Source organism: Drosophila elegans, unplaced genomic scaffold (assembly GCF_018152505.1).
Source record: "Drosophila elegans isolate 14027-0461.03 unplaced genomic scaffold, ASM1815250v1 contig_183, whole genome shotgun sequence".
NCBI classification, from domain to species: domain Eukaryota; kingdom Metazoa; phylum Arthropoda; class Insecta; order Diptera; family Drosophilidae; genus Drosophila; species Drosophila elegans.
Window position 1 is genome coordinate 7,263,907 of NW_024545550.1, and position 18,609 is coordinate 7,282,515.

The 18,609-nt window shown below is 39.0% G+C and overlaps 5 protein-coding genes across 6 annotated transcripts; 2 read left to right on the top strand and 3 right to left on the bottom strand.

Annotated features, from left to right (window-relative positions):
- Nucleotides 1-569: 569 nt before the first annotated feature.
- On the top strand, nt 570-3,390 carry LOC108144889 (cytoplasmic phosphatidylinositol transfer protein 1). The gene is made up of 7 exons (XM_017270050.2): nt 570-725; nt 789-937; nt 1,000-1,088; nt 2,295-2,302; nt 2,359-2,430; nt 2,489-2,618; nt 2,679-3,390. The coding sequence occupies exons 1-7, from the start codon at nt 675-677 to the stop codon at nt 3,008-3,010; spliced, it is 831 nt and encodes a 276-aa protein (XP_017125539.1). The 5' UTR covers nt 570-674; the 3' UTR covers nt 3,011-3,390.
- A 396-nt stretch (nt 3,391-3,786) lies between these two features.
- LOC108144570 (protein singed wings 2) lies at nt 3,787-10,174 on the top strand. Its single transcript, XM_017269559.2, has 5 exons — nt 3,787-4,091; nt 6,984-7,190; nt 7,688-8,171; nt 8,233-8,412; nt 8,968-10,174. The coding sequence occupies exons 1-5, from the start codon at nt 4,051-4,053 to the stop codon at nt 9,514-9,516; spliced, it is 1,461 nt and encodes a 486-aa protein (XP_017125048.1). The 5' UTR covers nt 3,787-4,050; the 3' UTR covers nt 9,517-10,174.
- LOC108144569 lies at nt 9,546-18,583 on the bottom strand. Of its 2 annotated transcripts, none has more exons than XM_017269558.2 (7): nt 18,479-18,583; nt 13,674-13,908; nt 13,377-13,610; nt 13,228-13,322; nt 11,328-12,858; nt 11,034-11,266; nt 9,546-10,618 (listed from the first exon to the last, which is right to left on the bottom strand). In XM_017269558.2, exons 1-7 carry the CDS (start codon nt 18,487-18,489, stop codon nt 10,450-10,452), a joined length of 2,508 nt encoding a protein of 835 aa, XP_017125047.2. In that variant the 5' UTR covers nt 18,490-18,583; the 3' UTR covers nt 9,546-10,449. The 2 variants fall into 2 exon arrangements, with proteins under 2 accessions (XP_017125047.2, XP_017125046.2); XM_017269557.2 differs by lacking the exon at nt 18,479-18,583 and adding an exon at nt 14,476-14,668.
- On the bottom strand, nt 14,982-16,044 carry LOC108144572. Its single transcript, XM_017269561.2, has 3 exons — nt 16,006-16,044; nt 15,825-15,949; nt 14,982-15,768 (listed from the first exon to the last, which is right to left on the bottom strand). The coding sequence occupies exons 1-3, from the start codon at nt 16,027-16,029 to the stop codon at nt 15,546-15,548; spliced, it is 372 nt and encodes a 123-aa protein (XP_017125050.1). The 5' UTR covers nt 16,030-16,044; the 3' UTR covers nt 14,982-15,545.
- LOC108144571 lies at nt 16,533-17,173 on the bottom strand. Its single transcript, XM_017269560.1, has 3 exons — nt 17,107-17,173; nt 16,917-17,038; nt 16,533-16,856 (listed from the first exon to the last, which is right to left on the bottom strand). The coding sequence occupies exons 1-3, from the start codon at nt 17,125-17,127 to the stop codon at nt 16,613-16,615; spliced, it is 387 nt and encodes a 128-aa protein (XP_017125049.1). The 5' UTR covers nt 17,128-17,173; the 3' UTR covers nt 16,533-16,612.
- Nucleotides 18,584-18,609: the final 26 nt, after the last annotated feature.

The window sequence follows — 18,609 nt, forward strand, 5'->3', positions numbered from 1 at the left end:
AGGGTATCGATAGTTGCAGGGGGTTGTGCCAAAAGTGGCATCATTCTGAAAGTGTGAATAAGTTGAATTTTAATTACAAATACTATCGAATTAAAAAAAAGACATAATTATAACTTTTATTATTAAAAAAAATAAATTACTAGAAAAATTATCCAACTGTGCCAGGGTCTAATATATGCTTTTATCCGTCAGTAAGAACATTTTTCACAAGAAATGGGAATTCTCATGTCCTTTGCGGTACCATAGCTGGTTTAAAGATTAATAAACAAGCAGTGGGTTTTATATTGAAAAAAACCACTGATAAAAAAAATTTGGGTATACCCTAAAGGACAGAATTTCCCAAACAAATATATAGGAAAAAGATAGTAAAAACAATCAATTTGGGGAATATTCAATAAATATTTGTTTTTTTTCGATGCTGTAGCGCATGCAGTGTGAAAACTTTGCAGTGGGGTTTCAAGTTCACAACCAAAGTTTGGGGCACAGCTAATCTTTCATCCAAGTTCCGCACCATAATTATTTTAAAGGGAATTATTTTCAAAAATGTTTTTAAACTGATACAGCTTGGTCACACTGCACACATATTTGTTGTTGCCAGCCGTTGCGTCGCGTGTGTCGCTTTGCGTAACGTTTAAAGTTTTGATTTTCTCCGGTAGCTGCAACCGCCAAAAGAAATGGTGCTGACCAAGGAATACCGTGTGTGCATGCCGCTCACCGTGGAGGAGGTGCGTCCCTTTATCCCTTCATAGCATGGCTGCAAATAACAATTTTCTCTCATGATTTTGCAGTACAAGATCGGCCAGCTTTATATGATAGCGCGCCATAGCCTGGAACAATCGGAGGAGGGCGAGGGCGTCGAGGTGGTGGAGAACAAACCTTGCGAGGATCCTGTCCACGGGAAGGGTCAGTACACGGAGAAGCACATCCACTTGTCCAGGTGAGAAGCCCTAAAAGATGCTGCTTCAATAGCTTCTTAATCCTTTTAGCTTCCCTTTCTAGCCGACTGCCCTACTGGATACAGGCCATCTGCCCGCGCGTCTTCTATGTGATAGAGAAATCCTGGAACTACTATCCCTACACGCTAACAGGTGAGCAGTAGCAGCCAGCCACCCACCACCTATCACCTACTGCGCATCCCATTTTCTATTTTTAACCCAATTTGTATTCCGGAGGCGGCGGACTCCCCTCTTGCCATCCACCATATGGCCATGTTCTTGGCAACATCATGTGTTTTTGGGGGCCAGCAAGAATTCCCCCTTATCATCCGACCATGATCATACATCCAACCATATGCCGATATGTGGTGGGGGTACGTCTGCCGATAAAGGCCCCCATAAACGCGTACCTGTCGAATCAGCCCATACGTCATCGATTTGGCTTTCATGGGGACTGAAATAAGAGCTTCATAGCTGCAATCTGCGCCAGACACTTTGCTAACAACTGTTGCCATTCCCACTGGCTGATAAAATCTGATTACACGGTGCTGCCCAATGCACTCGATAAAGTTAGTAGAGTCGTGTTATGCACTCAATGGAGATTGCTGTTTGTGTGCTCTGGCTTTGGGTCGTTGACTTTCGAGTGTGGCATCCATTACAAGCCTGTTTATTTACACTCAACGCTACGATTCCATTATCTATAAGGGTAATTCAATTTTTAAGCGTTCATTTCTAAGAAATATAAAAAACGTTACCTAAACTGAACTTTGGTCATTCAAAAAACTATTGACCAACAATTATTAGGAATATTATAAAAGGTGTAGTTTGGCGCAATGCCCGACATTTATCTAACCTATATAGCACCTGCTGAAATGAAATTGAATTTGAATTGAATTTTGAAATTGGAATCTGTTGATAGTCCAAACATATACCTCCTTTAATAAAAACAATTAGTGTTTATATTTTAGGTCGTTGACTGTGCAGTTGAGTGTTTATAAACATGTTTACATATCGTATCAATTCCCTTAAATCGACTTGTGAAATATTCCTAGAAATTGTATTACTAACTTCCCACGTTTGATAAGGCATCGATATCATAAGCCCTAAAAGTTTTTGACAAATCTATGTTAACTTTTTGATTTATAGTCCCAAGGGTGCAATTTTTATAAGCGCTTAAAAGCCAAAATAATTTTCCTTTTTTTATAAGTCCCAAGAGGGCTACATTTCTAACCCAAATATAATCCAAAATAAAGCGCACTTGAGTTTTATATGATGATTTGGCTTATTGATTTATTTTTGATTCTACAATACGATTTCATGTGCTATAATTGGACCGTAATTGGCGGGAACTTCAAATAGAATACACGGTAATTGGATGTAATATATTTTAGTTGTCCTTGACTAACCCAATCTTTCTCAACAGTGCTCCTTTATACCCAAGTTAAACGTGCTCATCAAAACAAAGTACGAGGACAATAATGGCAGCACAGAAAACGTAAAAACAATTCGAAGGCCAAACTTTCACATTGTTTAATAATGCTTATGATTGACAGTGTTTGGATCTCAACGAAGAAGAGCTGAAAGTGCGAACTGTGGACCATTTGGATATAGCTTTTGATGAAGTCAGTGCCAAGCATTATAAGAAGGAGGAAGACCCCAAGTTCTACAAATCAGAAAAGACGAGTAATGTGATGGTGTAGTCATTGTGTGGCAGATTAATTTGTAAATATTTGTAATCCCCAGATCGCGGTCCACTAATTGAGGGATGGCGAGAGACGGACAAGCCCATCATGTGCTCCTACAAGGTGGTACATGCCAGCTTCGAGGTCTGGGGCCTGCAGACCAAAGTGGAGGACTTTATCCAGCGTGGGATTCGGGAGATTCTCCTGCTGGGTCATCGGCAGGCCTTTGCGTGGGTGGACGAGTGGCATGGCATGACGCTCGAGGATGTCAGAGCCTACGAACGCCAAAAGCAGGCCGAGACCAATGACAAAATTCACAACACCAGTGGTGTTGCTAATGAGGCGGCTGGCGATGCTGCTAGCGAAGCAATTCAAGGTGGCGATATTGATTGAGATTTCTTCGACAAAATAGAGTAGTTAAAGAGACAGCATGCAGGCAAATTGTACCTTCAAGTTTCATAGGAAATATCTTATTAACATACGCATATTCGTGTATATATAGTATATATCAATGTCGATGCATTTCACCGGTCCAAAGAAGCTCAGAGCTCTAGTAACTGCCTGCAGCGTTTTAAAGTACAATGCACAAGCACCTAGCTGGAAACTCGAAACCAAATAATTGTTAAAAACTAGACCATGCAACTTTTAGTCAAACTTACTATATATATGCACACCCGCACTCTAGTGAACGGTTTGTGTTAACTATATCCCCTAGTCTAGTATATTTTTGGTGTACAAATACAGAACGATTAAAGCTATTAGTAAAGAACCTATATCACATGATTGTTAATTACTTTTATTCTGCACCCGAGAGCCCATTAAAATGTTCAAATTGGTTACTGTTCAGTGGATGACCAAATTATAAGCGATTTGTATGCCAATGAACCAGGTAGTAGGTGGAGATGATTCACCCGGCGCTTGACAGAGTGTATATCAATAAATGTCGACCCTGACGCTGATCGTAAATCATCTCCCCCGCACATTTTCACCCATTCAACAGCTGCTCTAGCCCAAAAAACGAGCCCCCTAAAAATATATATAGAGAGCTCGCGATTGATAAGTCTATATCGCTCTCGCTGTCAGCTGATTTTTCGCTGGAGATCTCTGGCGTCAAAAATAATAATACTCTGAAGAAGAAACGGCAAAAGCACCAGCGATTCGCGTTCGCGCCGCATTTGAACTTCAAACGCGAGAAAAGTAGCACAGTGCGGATAGATACGCGGATGCGTGGCGGCGATTAAACGGCGTGGCGCGGAAAACAACAATTTTCGATTATGTATTTAGCATAGAGCAAATGGCAAAGCCAAAACAATTTGCCCTACCTGCCAGCGCCGATCGTGACAATGGAATATTCTGAATGAAAGCAGCACGCAGCAGCTCTCGGATAAACAGCGTCTTAAAATAAATATTTAAAAATACAAGAGAAAATAACCATGATGAAGGGTATTCCGCTGCTTTGCCTGGTCTTAATAAGGTAAATCCCCAAGTGGACCACGCGGCGTATGTGTAATTTAATGTAATTGAAGCTTGTGTCGCCTGTTATCAGATGTTTTTACAACACTAGCTGATTTATTAATAAACAAACTAAATCCTATTCTGGGCCACACCATATGTGGGTTATAGTCCATGGTAAACCTTTTTTATAAGGCCACTTATCACCAGACCAAATCAAACCGAACTGATTGGGTTTTATGGCTAATAAAAAGACAACGCAGAGGAATATAAAGTGGAGTAAATAAATAGTATTCACTAGAACTAAAGTTCTTACACAAGACCTGACTTCTTACACAAGATATGTCAGTTTTGTTTCCCTTTAATTAGCATCAAGAACTGAAGTCTTTTCATAAAGTTCTTATGATTTCTTATGATGTGACCCGTTTATTACCCTTTTTTGGGCTTCAGTTTAGTGTTTTGCAAACACCTACATAAATGGGGAATTAGGGCTATAAAGTTCTAAGGTAGCAACTCCCTCAACATTCAAAAGAAAATTGCATTCCATCTTTATCGCTCAACCCAAGCGAGCTACTCACAACGTATCACAAGCATGAGTTCCGTAAGGGAATCAGGTACTTGGCCCCTAATTTGAAAATTCTTATCACTAGCAAATGCTATAAAAAGGTTCGGTTTATCAAAATTATATATAACACTGAATTGCTCTTAGATCTGGAGCGGTTGTCTATATATTTACTTCTTTCGCACATATTTATTCTTGTCATCTTTTTGATCTCATCTATTATTTTTTATTTTTCACTTATGGGGCAATCTCAATGGGAATCAAAAGCCAATTGACAGTCGCTGTCGTGACGGATTCATAAGTAGATTTATTTAGATTTATTGTCATTGGGGAATTGATAAACTTGTTTTCAGTTAAGCTGTGGATAAATTGGTAGCCTAGCAAACAGAATTGTTTTATATATTTTAGGAACTCGTAAATTAAACTTGGCAAACAAATCATTACGATTGATTCCATTTCATAGCAAGTAAAGAATTTCTTACTCAATCCATTTGATTGTCTTAATGAATTGGCGTGTCAATTGTTGCGATGCTCATAAGTCAACTAAAAATGTTTAAAGACATACTTTTCAATTTAATTTTGACACTACTTGTCTGCGGACACAAGCACGCATACGCCGTGTTGTACACTTGGTGAACAACACAACAAAATAAGTGAAAATTCGTGGGATAAATACATATAAATTTGGTTTTAAAAAAATATTGAAATACAGGTCTTTGTGTACCTTTTAAATTTAGCAATTGGTAATTAATGATAATTGACAGCCCGTATTCACTCAGGGAAAGAGTGTCGATTCTGTCAGTTAGGATCTCTTGACTTTATAAAGCACATGAACTGAATACCAACCGAAATTAAATATTTGTCATTCCCAAACCTTTACCACTTCAAATCAAACAAAGCTGCTACCGAAGCTTACCTTTATGCGTGGATTTTTAAGTAAATATTTTCAGTGTTATAATATTTCACTTTGTGTATTGTTGAGTTTAACACCTTGAGCGTAAGATGTTAATTGTCAGTTAGACCCATTTAGTACCCTTAGAAAAATCGCTCCGGGGCAAATTAAAAAATATGATATATGTATTTTCCGTGCGTATCTGTGGTTCGGGAATAAATTGGCCAAGCAGATATAGCCAAAAATTTTGTTTTGAAATAATAAAGTAGATATATAATCCCTATCCCTATCCCTACTTTATGTTAACGTATTACTGCAAATCGTGTCTTTAAACTGTTTTTTCAAACACTGTCTGTCACCCTGTGATATGGCACCTTGAGATGTGCTAACTGGGCATCATGTGATATACTGCGAATCTCCGTCTGCTAATAGAACCGCCATATAGACAAGATATGCAAACAAGATCTCCATACTACGCAGGCATACTACTCGGAGTATAGCTACCGTTCAGATTAGGTGTATATATTTGCCCAACTCAGTTGGCTAAAAGCAGTTTGCAGTGCCTAAAACCGATCCATCTGGGCTATTTTTAAAAAAGAGTTGTAGAGAAAATAGATCGTATTTTTATACCCTTGCAGAGGGTGTTCTAAAGATGCCAAGAAGTCCGTATGCTTGCAAGCTGAGTTTAATAGCTAGAGACTAGAAACACTCACAATCGTATATTTTAATGTTTACGAAGGTCTAGTCTGAAATGTGGAACAGATCGGACGTATATATTCTTATTGTCAAAATGTTAAATTTCTGTTTTATATTTTTTAAATTTCAGTATAAATTGTTGGTTTTTGCCATAAATTTATTTTTGTAGTGCTTTATAACCAATCCCTAGAAATTTGCTTAAAATCGGTTGACTACATCCTTCGGGTGCCATATATCTGCTATACTGACCATATGGTTCTATTCCGATTTTTCGCTTAGTGTAAAAGATAGATATAACCTTTCTGAGTTTTTGATTATGTAAAATTGATTAATTTTGTTATTTTCGATTAGTATGGCTTATATTTCGCTTTTTTGCCTTAGATGGTTTTGTATCACTTGATATTATATAATTTTGGATCCATTCCTTGACTGCAAGGGTATTTAAACTTTGGCTTGCTTTTTTTTAATATCTCAACCTCTAAAAAAGTGATATAAAAAGCAATCTGCGACATCCAAATTTCCTAGATCTGTGGGGGCAGCACAAAAGCCGAGTAAATTAAATAGTCAGTATCTGTTTGTGTTTCTGTTTCTATATCTGTGTTTTCCCCAAGCAATTAAGACTTACCTGGCGTCTGCTTATCAAGTTGGCCCTAAACGAGAGTCGCACTGCGGCTAAGTTATCGCCAATTTGAGCTGGGCTGTCTGGGCCCAAAATAGCATCATGAGATAGATATTTATTTACTTACCAATTATCTGTTACTTAGACTGAGCCATGCCACAACTGAGAGCCATGAATCAACGACCACTTGGGCGACCACCATTACCACCAAAATCATTCCAATGGATGGCTTTCGGCACAGTTGCTTCGATTGGTCATCTGCCCCGGAGGCAGCGGGCGGAAACTGCTCCAAATTGACCCGGAATGGCACTCTAAAGTGCTACGGCGGAATGAATAACCTCGCAGCCCTGAAGTGAGTTTTATTAGACCAGTGTTTATACAAGTATTTATACATTAATGATCTCTTAATAATGAAGGAAAAATTTCTCAATTTCCTTGATGCATTAATATTATAAAAACATGTAGTTTCCTTTTGTCTTAAACTGAAAACACGAATGCCTTTAAACACACCTACAATTTTAAGTATTTCATAAACATTGTTGATTGATTTTTTAAAAAATTAAATTTGACATTTAAAAATACATTTAAAATATTAATATTAATTTTTGGAAACAGTCACTTTCATGATTTTACAGACCTACATTCTACATTGTACATTCTTTCATATTTATATATAAAAAATCAATTTACATAATTAAATCGTCTTAATAACGTAGGGATTCGATTTACAAGACTGGTTCGATTTACTTGACATTTTAATATGTAACCCCTTTCCAAATTTAAAAAAAAAATTGGACTTTTGAAAGAATAATTTTTTTGATATGAATAATTTTTATTTTCGCATAACAGCCACTCTGGAAAGTTGAGCAGAGCTCAGCCCGCGCTGGACATGCTCCTCTGCGGCTGGCCAAAGGATGGCTTCAATCACCTGAAGGACCTGCAAAAGCTGCCCCGCCTGCGTTCGCTGACCATCGAGTACAGTGGCTTCACAGAGTTCAAGTTCGACTTTCCGGAGATGTCGGAGTTGCAGACCATCAACATTTCGTGGACGAATCTCTCGTACATCTCATCGCGAACCTTCAAGCGGGTGCATCCGCTCAAGATCCTGGACCTGCGATGGAACCAACTCATCCAGCTGGATGGACCTCTGCTGCTGCCCCGCAACTTCGAACAGCTGTATCTGGCGGGGAATCCCTGGAACTGCACTCGCAACTTCAAGTGGATGCTGTTGCAGCCGGAAAAGGGACGACTGGTGGTCGATAGGGATGAGCTGATCTGCACGGATCGCAAGTACAAGGAGCGCCAGATGCTACTAGTCATGCATTATAAATTGGTAGGTAAACCTCCAACCCATTTATGTGTTTGATTAACTACTTGATGGTAATTCCCAAAAGGAACTGAAGAAGCAGTGCCAATCGCACGAGGATCTGAGGAACTGCACTTGCCTGATGCACCACATCTTGCCCAGAACCCACATTCCGCTCTATACGGTCAACTGTTCCCACTTGCAGTTCCACCGCCTGCCCGCCTTTTTGCCAGATAACACCACCACTCTAGTCATCAACGATAATATGGTAAGGATTGGGGTTTTAAATACATCTAAAAGTATCTAAAAATGTATACATTTTATAATTTAATGAGCTTAGGACCTAAGCCTTTAAAGGGCTTCAGCGTAAAAAATAGGTTTTTATATTAAATTGTAACTATTATCTAATATATATACACAATTTTTGTATTAAAAAAAATATACATTAAATGACATGGCTAAAAAACATCTGATTTGGACCAAAATAATAGTGAGCTCTCAGTGGATTACTATAAACAAAAAATGATTAAAAGTTTAAATTAATAACAATAAAAATAGTAATTCTTAAGAACCATTTGATAATCAGTTTGTTTTTCGATTTTCACTAACAAAAGATAGATTACTAACCAGTCTTAGGCAAGAAAGATACATTTCTTATTAAAAAATAATTAAAATTTAACGAATAATTTAGTAGTATTTGTTTCCCCCACTTTAATTGATCAATATCATATAATTTTTGGAAATGGAAATCTTTAATTGAAGTTTCGAATGAAAAGTACACTCTTTAAAAACTGCAATGTGTTCCTATTTCATTTCCCACCAGATCAGTGACATAAATCCGCTTCGAGACAATCCGCACTACCGCCATGTGGTCGATATGCAGCTGGAGAACAATCAAGTGTCCAATGTGGACAATTTGGAGGACACTTACTGGCTGCAGCACTTCCGGCTGCTCAATTTGCGGGGCAACAATCTGCGCAAGCTGCATGTGTATGCTCTGGACAATGCCCTCGATGACAACGAGAATGCCAATCTCCTCCTGCTCAGTCGGAATCCGTGGCACTGCACCTGCAAGTTCGGGAGCAGGTTGCGCGAGCTGCTGACCAAGTACAAGGACATTGTGAGGGATGCGTGGAATGTGACCTGCACCTACATGCAGGAGGATGAGCAGCGACTGGCCAAAGTGCTGACCCTCAGTCGGCAGGAGATGTGCAATGTGAGTGCGGAGAGTGGCACACAGATCCATCCCATCGACTGGCTGAACGGCATCCTGGCCAGCCTCATCCTACTCATCCTGGGCAAACTTGCCTACGATTACTACTATTACAAGTATTACGGCCGAGTTCCTTGGATTGTGATGAAAATGCCTTAGTCCTTAAATGAGTTCCAACCTCGAAAGTATTTCTCAAACACAGTCGGTTTATTTTTGAAAATCTACAAAAACAATACCGGTCTTTGTATCATATACCATATATGAATATTTTTTATGTTGTATAAATAATGTTGTTTAGGTATTTATGTAGTATGTATATTTAAGCTAAGTCAACGCAAAACTCTCAAAATAGTGGGTTGCTTGCACACATTATTGCACTGCTTAAACTGTTTTATTTGGTTAAAAACCAGCGTTCTCACGTTCCCTCATTTTTACGACGGTTCTCAGCATTTGACCTGCATTTAAATTGGCACAAAGCGCTTAATATTTGATAATGAGAAACAGCTAAGATAAGTATATGCATATTCGCATCTGGACAGAAGTCTGGGTTAGTCACAAATAATTCCATCTAAATGAATCTAATTTTGTATTATATTTACAATTAAAATCCCTCAATTTAATTTCTTTGGCTTTCGAAATCAGTGCGTAGCAATTGCAAAATAATTAAAATAATTGTATAGATTACACACAAGCTTATAAATTAAACAACAGTGCTGGACATTGTAAACAAAGCATTAAAACATTTTTTGTACTTCAAGTAAAAGTTAAAACAAGGCAAAATATAATATATCGCTGGCTGAAAGCGGCACGTCTAGAATTCTATTTCTATTGATTTCCCACACGAGTCTAGTAATTTTCTTGTAAATGTGCTGTATAAAAAGTCGAAGTAAAATTTAGGTCGTTTAAAATTGAGTTCCCTTGGTTGGTTTTTTTGTATATGATATGGACTCGCGTAGGAATCGGCCAGAGATCGCAAATTATATAACAGCGGATGGCATAAAGTTGGCTATTTTCCGGGAACTTTGCCCCGTTAACATTTTCTGTTTTTGGCTAAGCATGCGAGTATTCAATATACGACTCTAAACTACGATCCTAGAACAGCATGTAGGAATGATCTCGTTCCAGTCGCGACTTGGCTCGCATCTGTATATTCCCAATGGGATCCGAGGGCGGTGGTATGCCATTGATCTGATGGGTGGGCTCCTTGTAGAAGAACTCGGTTCTTCCGTTCTTGTGGCCATAGTAAACGGAGTCGTGGGATCTGAAATTGCATTTGGGAATTAATAAAACCATTTAAAGAACAGTCAGAATTTCTTAAATTTTTGTTTTAACTTCGAGCCGTTTTCTTAAGATATAATACAAATAAAAAAAAATAAATCTCCCTGAATTTGTGAATAATGGCGTTTTCATTGTAATACTTTTTTGTTTATAAATTTATAACACAAAATACGAGGATTGTCAATATAATTCCAAAAAAATTTGTTTTTCTAAAAACCTTGATTCCGGTTCCGGTTTTGGTTACGTTTTTGATTAGGTTATACCGGTTAGGGATAACGGTTAAGAAACCGGTTGGATACTTTGGTTTTGAATCGAACAACATATTTGAATGACTCAATAATATTTTAATTCTCCCGTTTGAGAATTTCTAATTCAATAATGTTCTAAGTAGAGCCTACCTTAAGATCAAATCTGTAAGATGATGACCATTGGAATGTATTGAGTGCATGCTCTCTATGATGTTAAGCTCGAGGGGATTCCAAGGACCATTCCGCTGCAGCACATCCCACTTGGAGTCCACGCACATGAAGCTGTAGTTGCTGCCATCGCGGTTGTCGCCCTCCACATTTACGTTTAGAGTCTGATTCAGTTGAGATTCCATGTGCGGAAACTTGGCCACGCATATGTCGAACTAAGGATATATGGTAATGCAGTATATAATACAGTATATAATCGACAAGGAGTAATCTTACCATCTTCTGCACCACCTCCTGCTGCTGACAAGTGCCCTCCTCCATGAGCAACAGCAGGGTCATATTCTGCTGACCACAAATGTAGAGTTCCGTGCGCTGCAGGCCATCCGGTTGAATGGGACCCGGAGGTTGAGCAGGAGCAGTGGATGACATGGCAGCCAGGGCATCCACTGCATCCTCGCACTTCAGCGAACTGCGACGTGGAAACACCTTAGTGCTGGTCAGCGGAGTTTGTATCTCGATGGGCGTGGTCTCGCTCAGGGCCAGTACAGATAGTTTGGCCATTAGTGGTGTGAGCGGCACTCCTCCGGCTCCACTGCGTCCGGATGCACGCTCTCCGAAAGTGGATTCTCCTGCTGATTTCAGGGGCAGCGTCATAGATCGCTTGTCCAGCGGCGTTTTAGTCGCGGAAACGTTGAGATTCCGATCGGCGGAGGATGCCTCGGCGGCCTGCTGCCGCATGTGCTCGTCCAGCTTCTGGATCTCGGCGTTAAACTCCTGGAACTCGGCCACCAGGGCGGCCAGCTCGGCATCCTCGTGCGCCTGCTCGCTGGCCACGCCCCACAGCTTGCGATACTGATCGAGGAACTGCTGGAACAGGCTGCGCGAGATCTGCTGGCCATTAGTATTGAAAACCGGATAGGTGGGATCGCTGATGGTACGCGACGTTATCTTCTCTTCGTCGTTCTCGATGAAATCCGGCGAATCGGAGGAGGCATGGCCATCCCCGCTGCCATTTCGATTCACATCGGTCTTGAAGCCATGCGTAAAGTGGTTCAGTTTCTTGGAGATGGCTCGAAGAGCATCCTGCAAGTCAGCAGAGGATTTGCGCCTGGTCAGCTGTTTGTTGGGATTGCTGATGAAGTTTTGAAAGAACTTTTCCACATCCACTTTGAGGGAGCTCCGACGCGACTGCGCCTTGCCATTGGAATTGTGGACATCCTCCTCCTTGCCCTCGTCCTCGGGATTGGCGCAAATGGACATTACATTGGCCACCGGCAGCACCTTGTTCTCGGTCATGGGAGTGTTGCACACACTGGTGCGTCCAATGAACTGCGGATACGAGTCGGTTTCGTCAAAGTTTATGGACGCAATCCCCGACTCTGGGAGCTCCTTGCTCTGCATGTTCTTTATGCGCAGGGGCAGGTGGGTGGGTCGCATGGATTTGGGTCTGGCTGGTGGCAACTCCGATGGCTGCTGCAGCTGCTGCTCCGGCGCATGCTCCCGCTCCTCGGGAATGTGGGTGAAGATTAGCGACTTGTCACGCTTCATCTTCCGCTTGGCATACTGAAATGGCACTCCACTCTGCGAGAGCTGAGCCGTGCTCATCTGCAGGTTCTGGGCGCGCTGTGCCTCGCCAACCAACTGGCGGTACTGCATCTGCTCCAAGTAAACCACCAGCATCTGGACGCCATTGGGAATGTGGAACTCTTGATGGTTGGACACTGGTTCCGCAGCCGTTCGCACGTGAAGGGGATCGGTGAGCACCAGGTGCTTGGTCACCATATCGCTTAGTTGAGAGGCCACCACTCTGAAAGTTATATAAACAAATTAAAATAAATTAATTGTGATACTTGATGACCAAATAATCATTATTTTTGTTTTCTTTTTCAAAGTTAATAACTATAAAACCACTTACTATAGAAGCAAAAGTTAAATAACCAATTGGTAGCTAAATAAAAATTGTTTAAATTTAAGCGAAACAAAAACATAGCTTGGAAATAAGGATTATTTTGTGAGAGAAATGATTTATTATGATTATAGCTGTGTCATACGGAATTATGAAAAGATTATACTGTGTACTTGTTGGTTGAACAATGGATAACATATACAGGTAATAAACAAAAGCTTCTTTCTTTATATAGAAAAGGTATTTAAGGATTAAATAATATTAACAAACTTGTTGTGGTAGAGAATGGCTCCGCCAAGAATTCCCTTTGTCTGCTGGCAACTTTGCAGCGTTTGTATGGCCTCCAGGAAAATATGACTGGCCGTCTGGAAAGGAAACTCAATTAATTTCTTCTCCACGTTAGGATTACCACCGCTAACCTTTGGCATACGCAACCGGGGCACATTCTGAAATGTGTTTCCGTTGCGCTGCAGCATCGGCAAATAAGTCTCGAAGATGTGGTACAGTTTCTCGCTGAGATTCCGGCGACTCAGGGAGGCATACTGAGCATACAGAGTCTGCACGTCACGGTGGAAGAACTTGAGCAGGGAGCTCAGCAAGTCGGCGCGATGCTCCAACAGTTGGTCTCCAATATTCCGATCAGTGCCAATGGCCTTGAGAACAAAAATGTGAAATGAATGTAAGTGCAAAAAAAAAGGGTGTTTAATCATCCTTACCAAGATGAAACGACCGAACTCCTTCAGCACAAACTTGCCATTCTGCAGGGCCAGGATGCGGGGATTAAAGAAGCAATCCTTGAGGAAGTACGAGGTGCCCATTAGTTGTCCACACAGAGCCACCTTCTGGGAGTCGGACACCCAACTGGGATGAAAATACAGGACCGCCGAAATGGGATCATCCGCCTCGTCTGTCAGACACTCCGCGTCGTAGACAAACACGATCATCGTCTCCCTGCAAACAAATTAGGCAATTTATTAATAAGTTGAAATATCCTGAATGGTTTAAAACACATGAAAGTTCATATTCATATTGAAGTTAAAGAGTTTTGCACCTTTTTATATATAAAAAACTATTACTATAGTAATAGTTAACCACTTTATGTTCCTCCATCAAAAGCTTAAATTATCTTGCAGTAAAAAATGTTATAAACCATCAACTTGTAGACTTTATAGTTTACTTATTTATTTCTGATTATTGTTGAATATGTAAAACAAAGGCACTTTCACTGATTATTTATTTCAAGTTAAGTTCGGGTCACACGTTTTGAGAACATTTTTTAAGCATTTTTTTTATATAAAAGTGTTTTAGGTTGTTGTTATTTGAAATATATCCAAATCATCTCAACTCTGATTTTATTGAATGATATGTATTCACCAATTTTGGAATTCGAAACTATTCCAAATGTTTTTTACTGATTTTGGTGCATAAAATAAATTTCTTCACTGATTTTTGACAGTGTTTTACGTCATGTTTGAACTGTAAGAGTTTGGAAATAAACCCAATGGACACTGAAGGCACCTTTCGGTCAGGATCGCTGGTTTTTGCTTCTGCTGTAGTTTCTGCCATCGCTTGTGGCTAGGTTTACGCCAATCCCGAAACATTGCCACTTAAAGTTCCTCAAATCTTTGGAATTTCGGAGCTTTCAAGTCTAGCAATGCATCGTGGCCGCTTATCACATTTGACTACCGCCAATTCTGATAAGTCAACAAGCCAATACCGCCGCACAATGCCAACTGTCTGTAATTCTGATGTGGATGTGGATGTGGCTGTGGCTGTGGCTCCGGCCCAGCTGCCTGATACGACTACGAGCAACTGTGATACGAGAGCGTGATCAGAATACCACTCACGTTAATAGGTGAGCCAGCAGGTGAGCAGTGAGAACTGAGGTGAAATCGTCAGAGTTTTTCTATTGCTGCGGTTGAGCGGGTGTACGAGTCCAATACATTCATATAATGTATTGGTTCAATGCCAAAGGTATATCGATTCCCGTTTTAGAAGTAAATAAATCGGTAGAGAAATGATAATTGTGCTTTCTGGTTTTTATTACAGTTTGAGAGTCTTTAGTAGTGCAAAATAATTAAAATAATAATTAATTAATTAAAGACTATTAAAACTCATTTACATATTTTATTGAAGGACGTAATTAGACATATGTTTGCAACGCATTGAAGGAGTCATTTCCGACCCTATAAAGGATATTTGTTCTTGATCTTCCTTTTATAAGCTATCTGGATGAAACTTTCCCAAGAGTTTTCTTTCTTGGTTGTTTAACAATCAAAACTGACGGGATCGAACGATTGTTTAGAGCTTGAAATTTTCATTGTTTTAATTTAGTTTTCCAGTTAGCAAATTTTGCAAAATAATAAATTTAGAGTTGCTCAAATGGTATCAAGGTGCTGACGCAAGTCAAAGCTTATTTGTAAATATTAATTTTAAACTTATTGTAGTGTTTTTAAGTATATTTATTTAAAAAAAAGAAACAATGATTACCAGATCCAATGATCTGGTAGTTTAGAATTTTATTTTATTATTTCATGAAGTTAAGAATTTCTCATTTGGCTATATCACTTATCAGTTTGATTTGTTTTTTATCCGGCGGCAGTTTTCAATGCAGCGGGTGGTAGGTGTTGAACCTGGTTCTGTAATTCCGATAGGCTATACTTGGCCACATAGCCATTTGGCCCGGCCTCGTAGGTTACCAAAAGGTACTTGGATCCTGGAAAGGGCTGTCCAAAGGTGCCCTTAACTTGGAACTGATCCGGGGCAATCTCCTCAACGGTCTCCTCCCTCCCCGTTCCCTCAATATCGATCCTACGAAATGGAAGTCACTTATTTGTATTCACTTTTCATCTTCAACGTTTAAATACCTCAGGTAATATTTATTATCATACGGCACCACAATAACGCCATTGTCGTTAATAGACGGCACAAAAGATGTGACTGAAGCTGTGGGTGCCGAAGTCACCTCATTCAGAAAAAGAATCAAAAGCACCTATAGCAGATATCATAAAATTACTTTTAAGGAACATATATTGAATAAAATCTCACAGAGCTTAATATATTGGTGAACATCTTTCGGTGGTTAATGTTGAACTGGCATTTTAAAAATCAAGCAGCCGCTAGCAAACATCAAAACAATACACTACCTTAATACAGGTCTCAAACTGGAACTTTTAATTAATACCAATAAAAAATAATCTTAGCTTGTATTGTAGCTATATAAAGCGCTTTTATCAAGGCGATAATATTGGATAAGATTGTTGTAAATATAAGTACAACCTGTGATTATTCAAGAGACGTCTTCACTTATATACCACTTTTTAGCATTACCATTTAGTGGCATATCGGTTTTGGTCTTTAAATCAAGTCTTATTAATTAATTATACCACAAGTTATATAGGCAAAAATAGCAAGTACATTATTACATTTTGTCCGTGGTTTTTATAAATTTCTCAAGCTGTGTATTCAAAGTTGTTCATACTCTAGTCCAGTACACTGTCAAGTTTTTCCTTTAATGTTCTTAAGCTATCTCAAGTTCAAAAATATGGTTACCAAATTAGTTTAATTATTTAGAATTAATTTTTAGTCGTATGAATATATATTCGGTTACCACTAAAATGTATTGTTCTATTTAAGGCACAATTAATTCTATATTTTATCCAGCTGCGGTTTTCAAGGCTCCGGGACTGAGGAACAAGGGGGTCTGAGGTGGAGGCGTTGGAGGACCCTTGCCGAAACTGTATTTTGCAACGTATCCATTCGGTCCGGCCTCATAGGTCAGGACAAGATTGGCACCCTGATCCTCAAAGGGCTGATTAATTAATCCGCTGACTTGCAGGTGACCGGCATCATTCTGTTTCACGGTTTCCTGGCGAATAGCACCACCTGGATGTTCGATTCTAGGGGAACAAAACCAATTTAATGAAGGCTCATCGATCGAGGCCATCATGACTAACTACCTAAGAAAGTATTCCTGGTTTAGGGGCTCCAGTTGAAAGCCATTAGTGCGGATTTGCGGAACGATGGTTGGAGAATTTTGAGGCGTCGCGTTGACCAAATGAACGATGAGAATCGCCAAAAGCTAAATTATATTATTAATTATTATTATATTTTTGGCAAAATTCTGACTAGCGAATCTCCACAACTCACCGCACAAAAACTGCGAGACATGATGACCTGTCTGTGGTTGAACGAAAACTATCTGAAACACCGACCGCTTGGTCATTATCGAGCCCAAAACGAAGGCTGGTTTAATTAAGAAGCAAACAAGTTTTGATTTTGTCGATGAAGATACAACAAAATCACACTTTTGATTCACGGCAAACACTTCAGTCCACCTACTAATTCGACATGTATTTTACAAATGATGGCAAAAATTCCCATATTATGTGGGGATTGGATGGAAGGTAATACAATAAAATCGACAAATTAAGCGAAAACCAGTTGGAAACCTTCGAAGTGACAATTGAACTTGGTTCAATATAATTTACATCATGCACATTGCATTGCATTCCCGCCGAAACTGCTTGTCATTATGATTTTGCAATTGAATTAAACACCTGGCCAAACAAATTTCTATGGGGAGTTCCCAAGTAATTTGTAACGGCTGCTACGTGAGAATCTTAAATCTTTGAACTTGTGAAGCAAGGGATTTTTTCTGTTATGACTAAGAGGTCTTTGAACTTTTTATTGAACAATAAGCGGTCTATTTAAACTATTAACTATGTCTTATTTAAATACATTTAATATAAATATTTATTGATTTAAATTTATTTAAATAAGAAAACAATTCTTGTTTTTATAGACCGGTTACTGTGTAATTACTGTTTTATCGGTTATCTAATGATAAACCGAAAGCGTTCAATTAAAAACTTGTGAGACAATAACATTCTAAAAGTTTTGGAAACTCTTTAAAACAAGGTTAAATTATCAATTATATTTTAAATGGCAAAAAAACGTTGACAATATTTTTTAATACTTGGAAACCTCTTTCCAATTGTTCCGTACAACTTAACAAAACATTTTTTTACTCTTTAAGAATTATGTATGTAAATCTTCCCCTTGCTAAACAAATGTTAAACTTGAATTTTAAATATTATTTGTCAAAAATATTTAAAAAGATAAAATATACAATTCAATAGAGATCAAATCAAATTTTTTAAAAGCTTTAAAGTGAAAGGGGATTCATTATGAATTAAACTGTTGTTACAGCAATTAAACTCCACTAAAAAATATATATATACAAATTCAAAATACCATTTCACCGGCTTATCACTCGATTGAACTTTGACATTTTCTCAATTTCACCGCTCGAAATCGATACTTATCTCGGGCTTCCTCTTCTTCTTCCCACTTTCTGTGTATGTGAATGCAAATTTAGTGGGCGGTGGCGGGGGCGGACGCTGCAGCTCAAAACAAACACAAAAATACCCCCACATACACAGCGCGCCGCCCACACACATATACATACGCCCGCATAAAGTTTTTGCACTGTCTTTTAATCTTTGTTAATTGCACTTACTTTGTGGCCATGGTGAATTGCACTTTTGACCTTTTTTTTGGACGATTATTGCACTATATTTTTACTTTATTTTATTCATATTAGAGTATATTTTGTGTTTTTCTTTAAAGCGAAATGAACGGCGCTGCCAT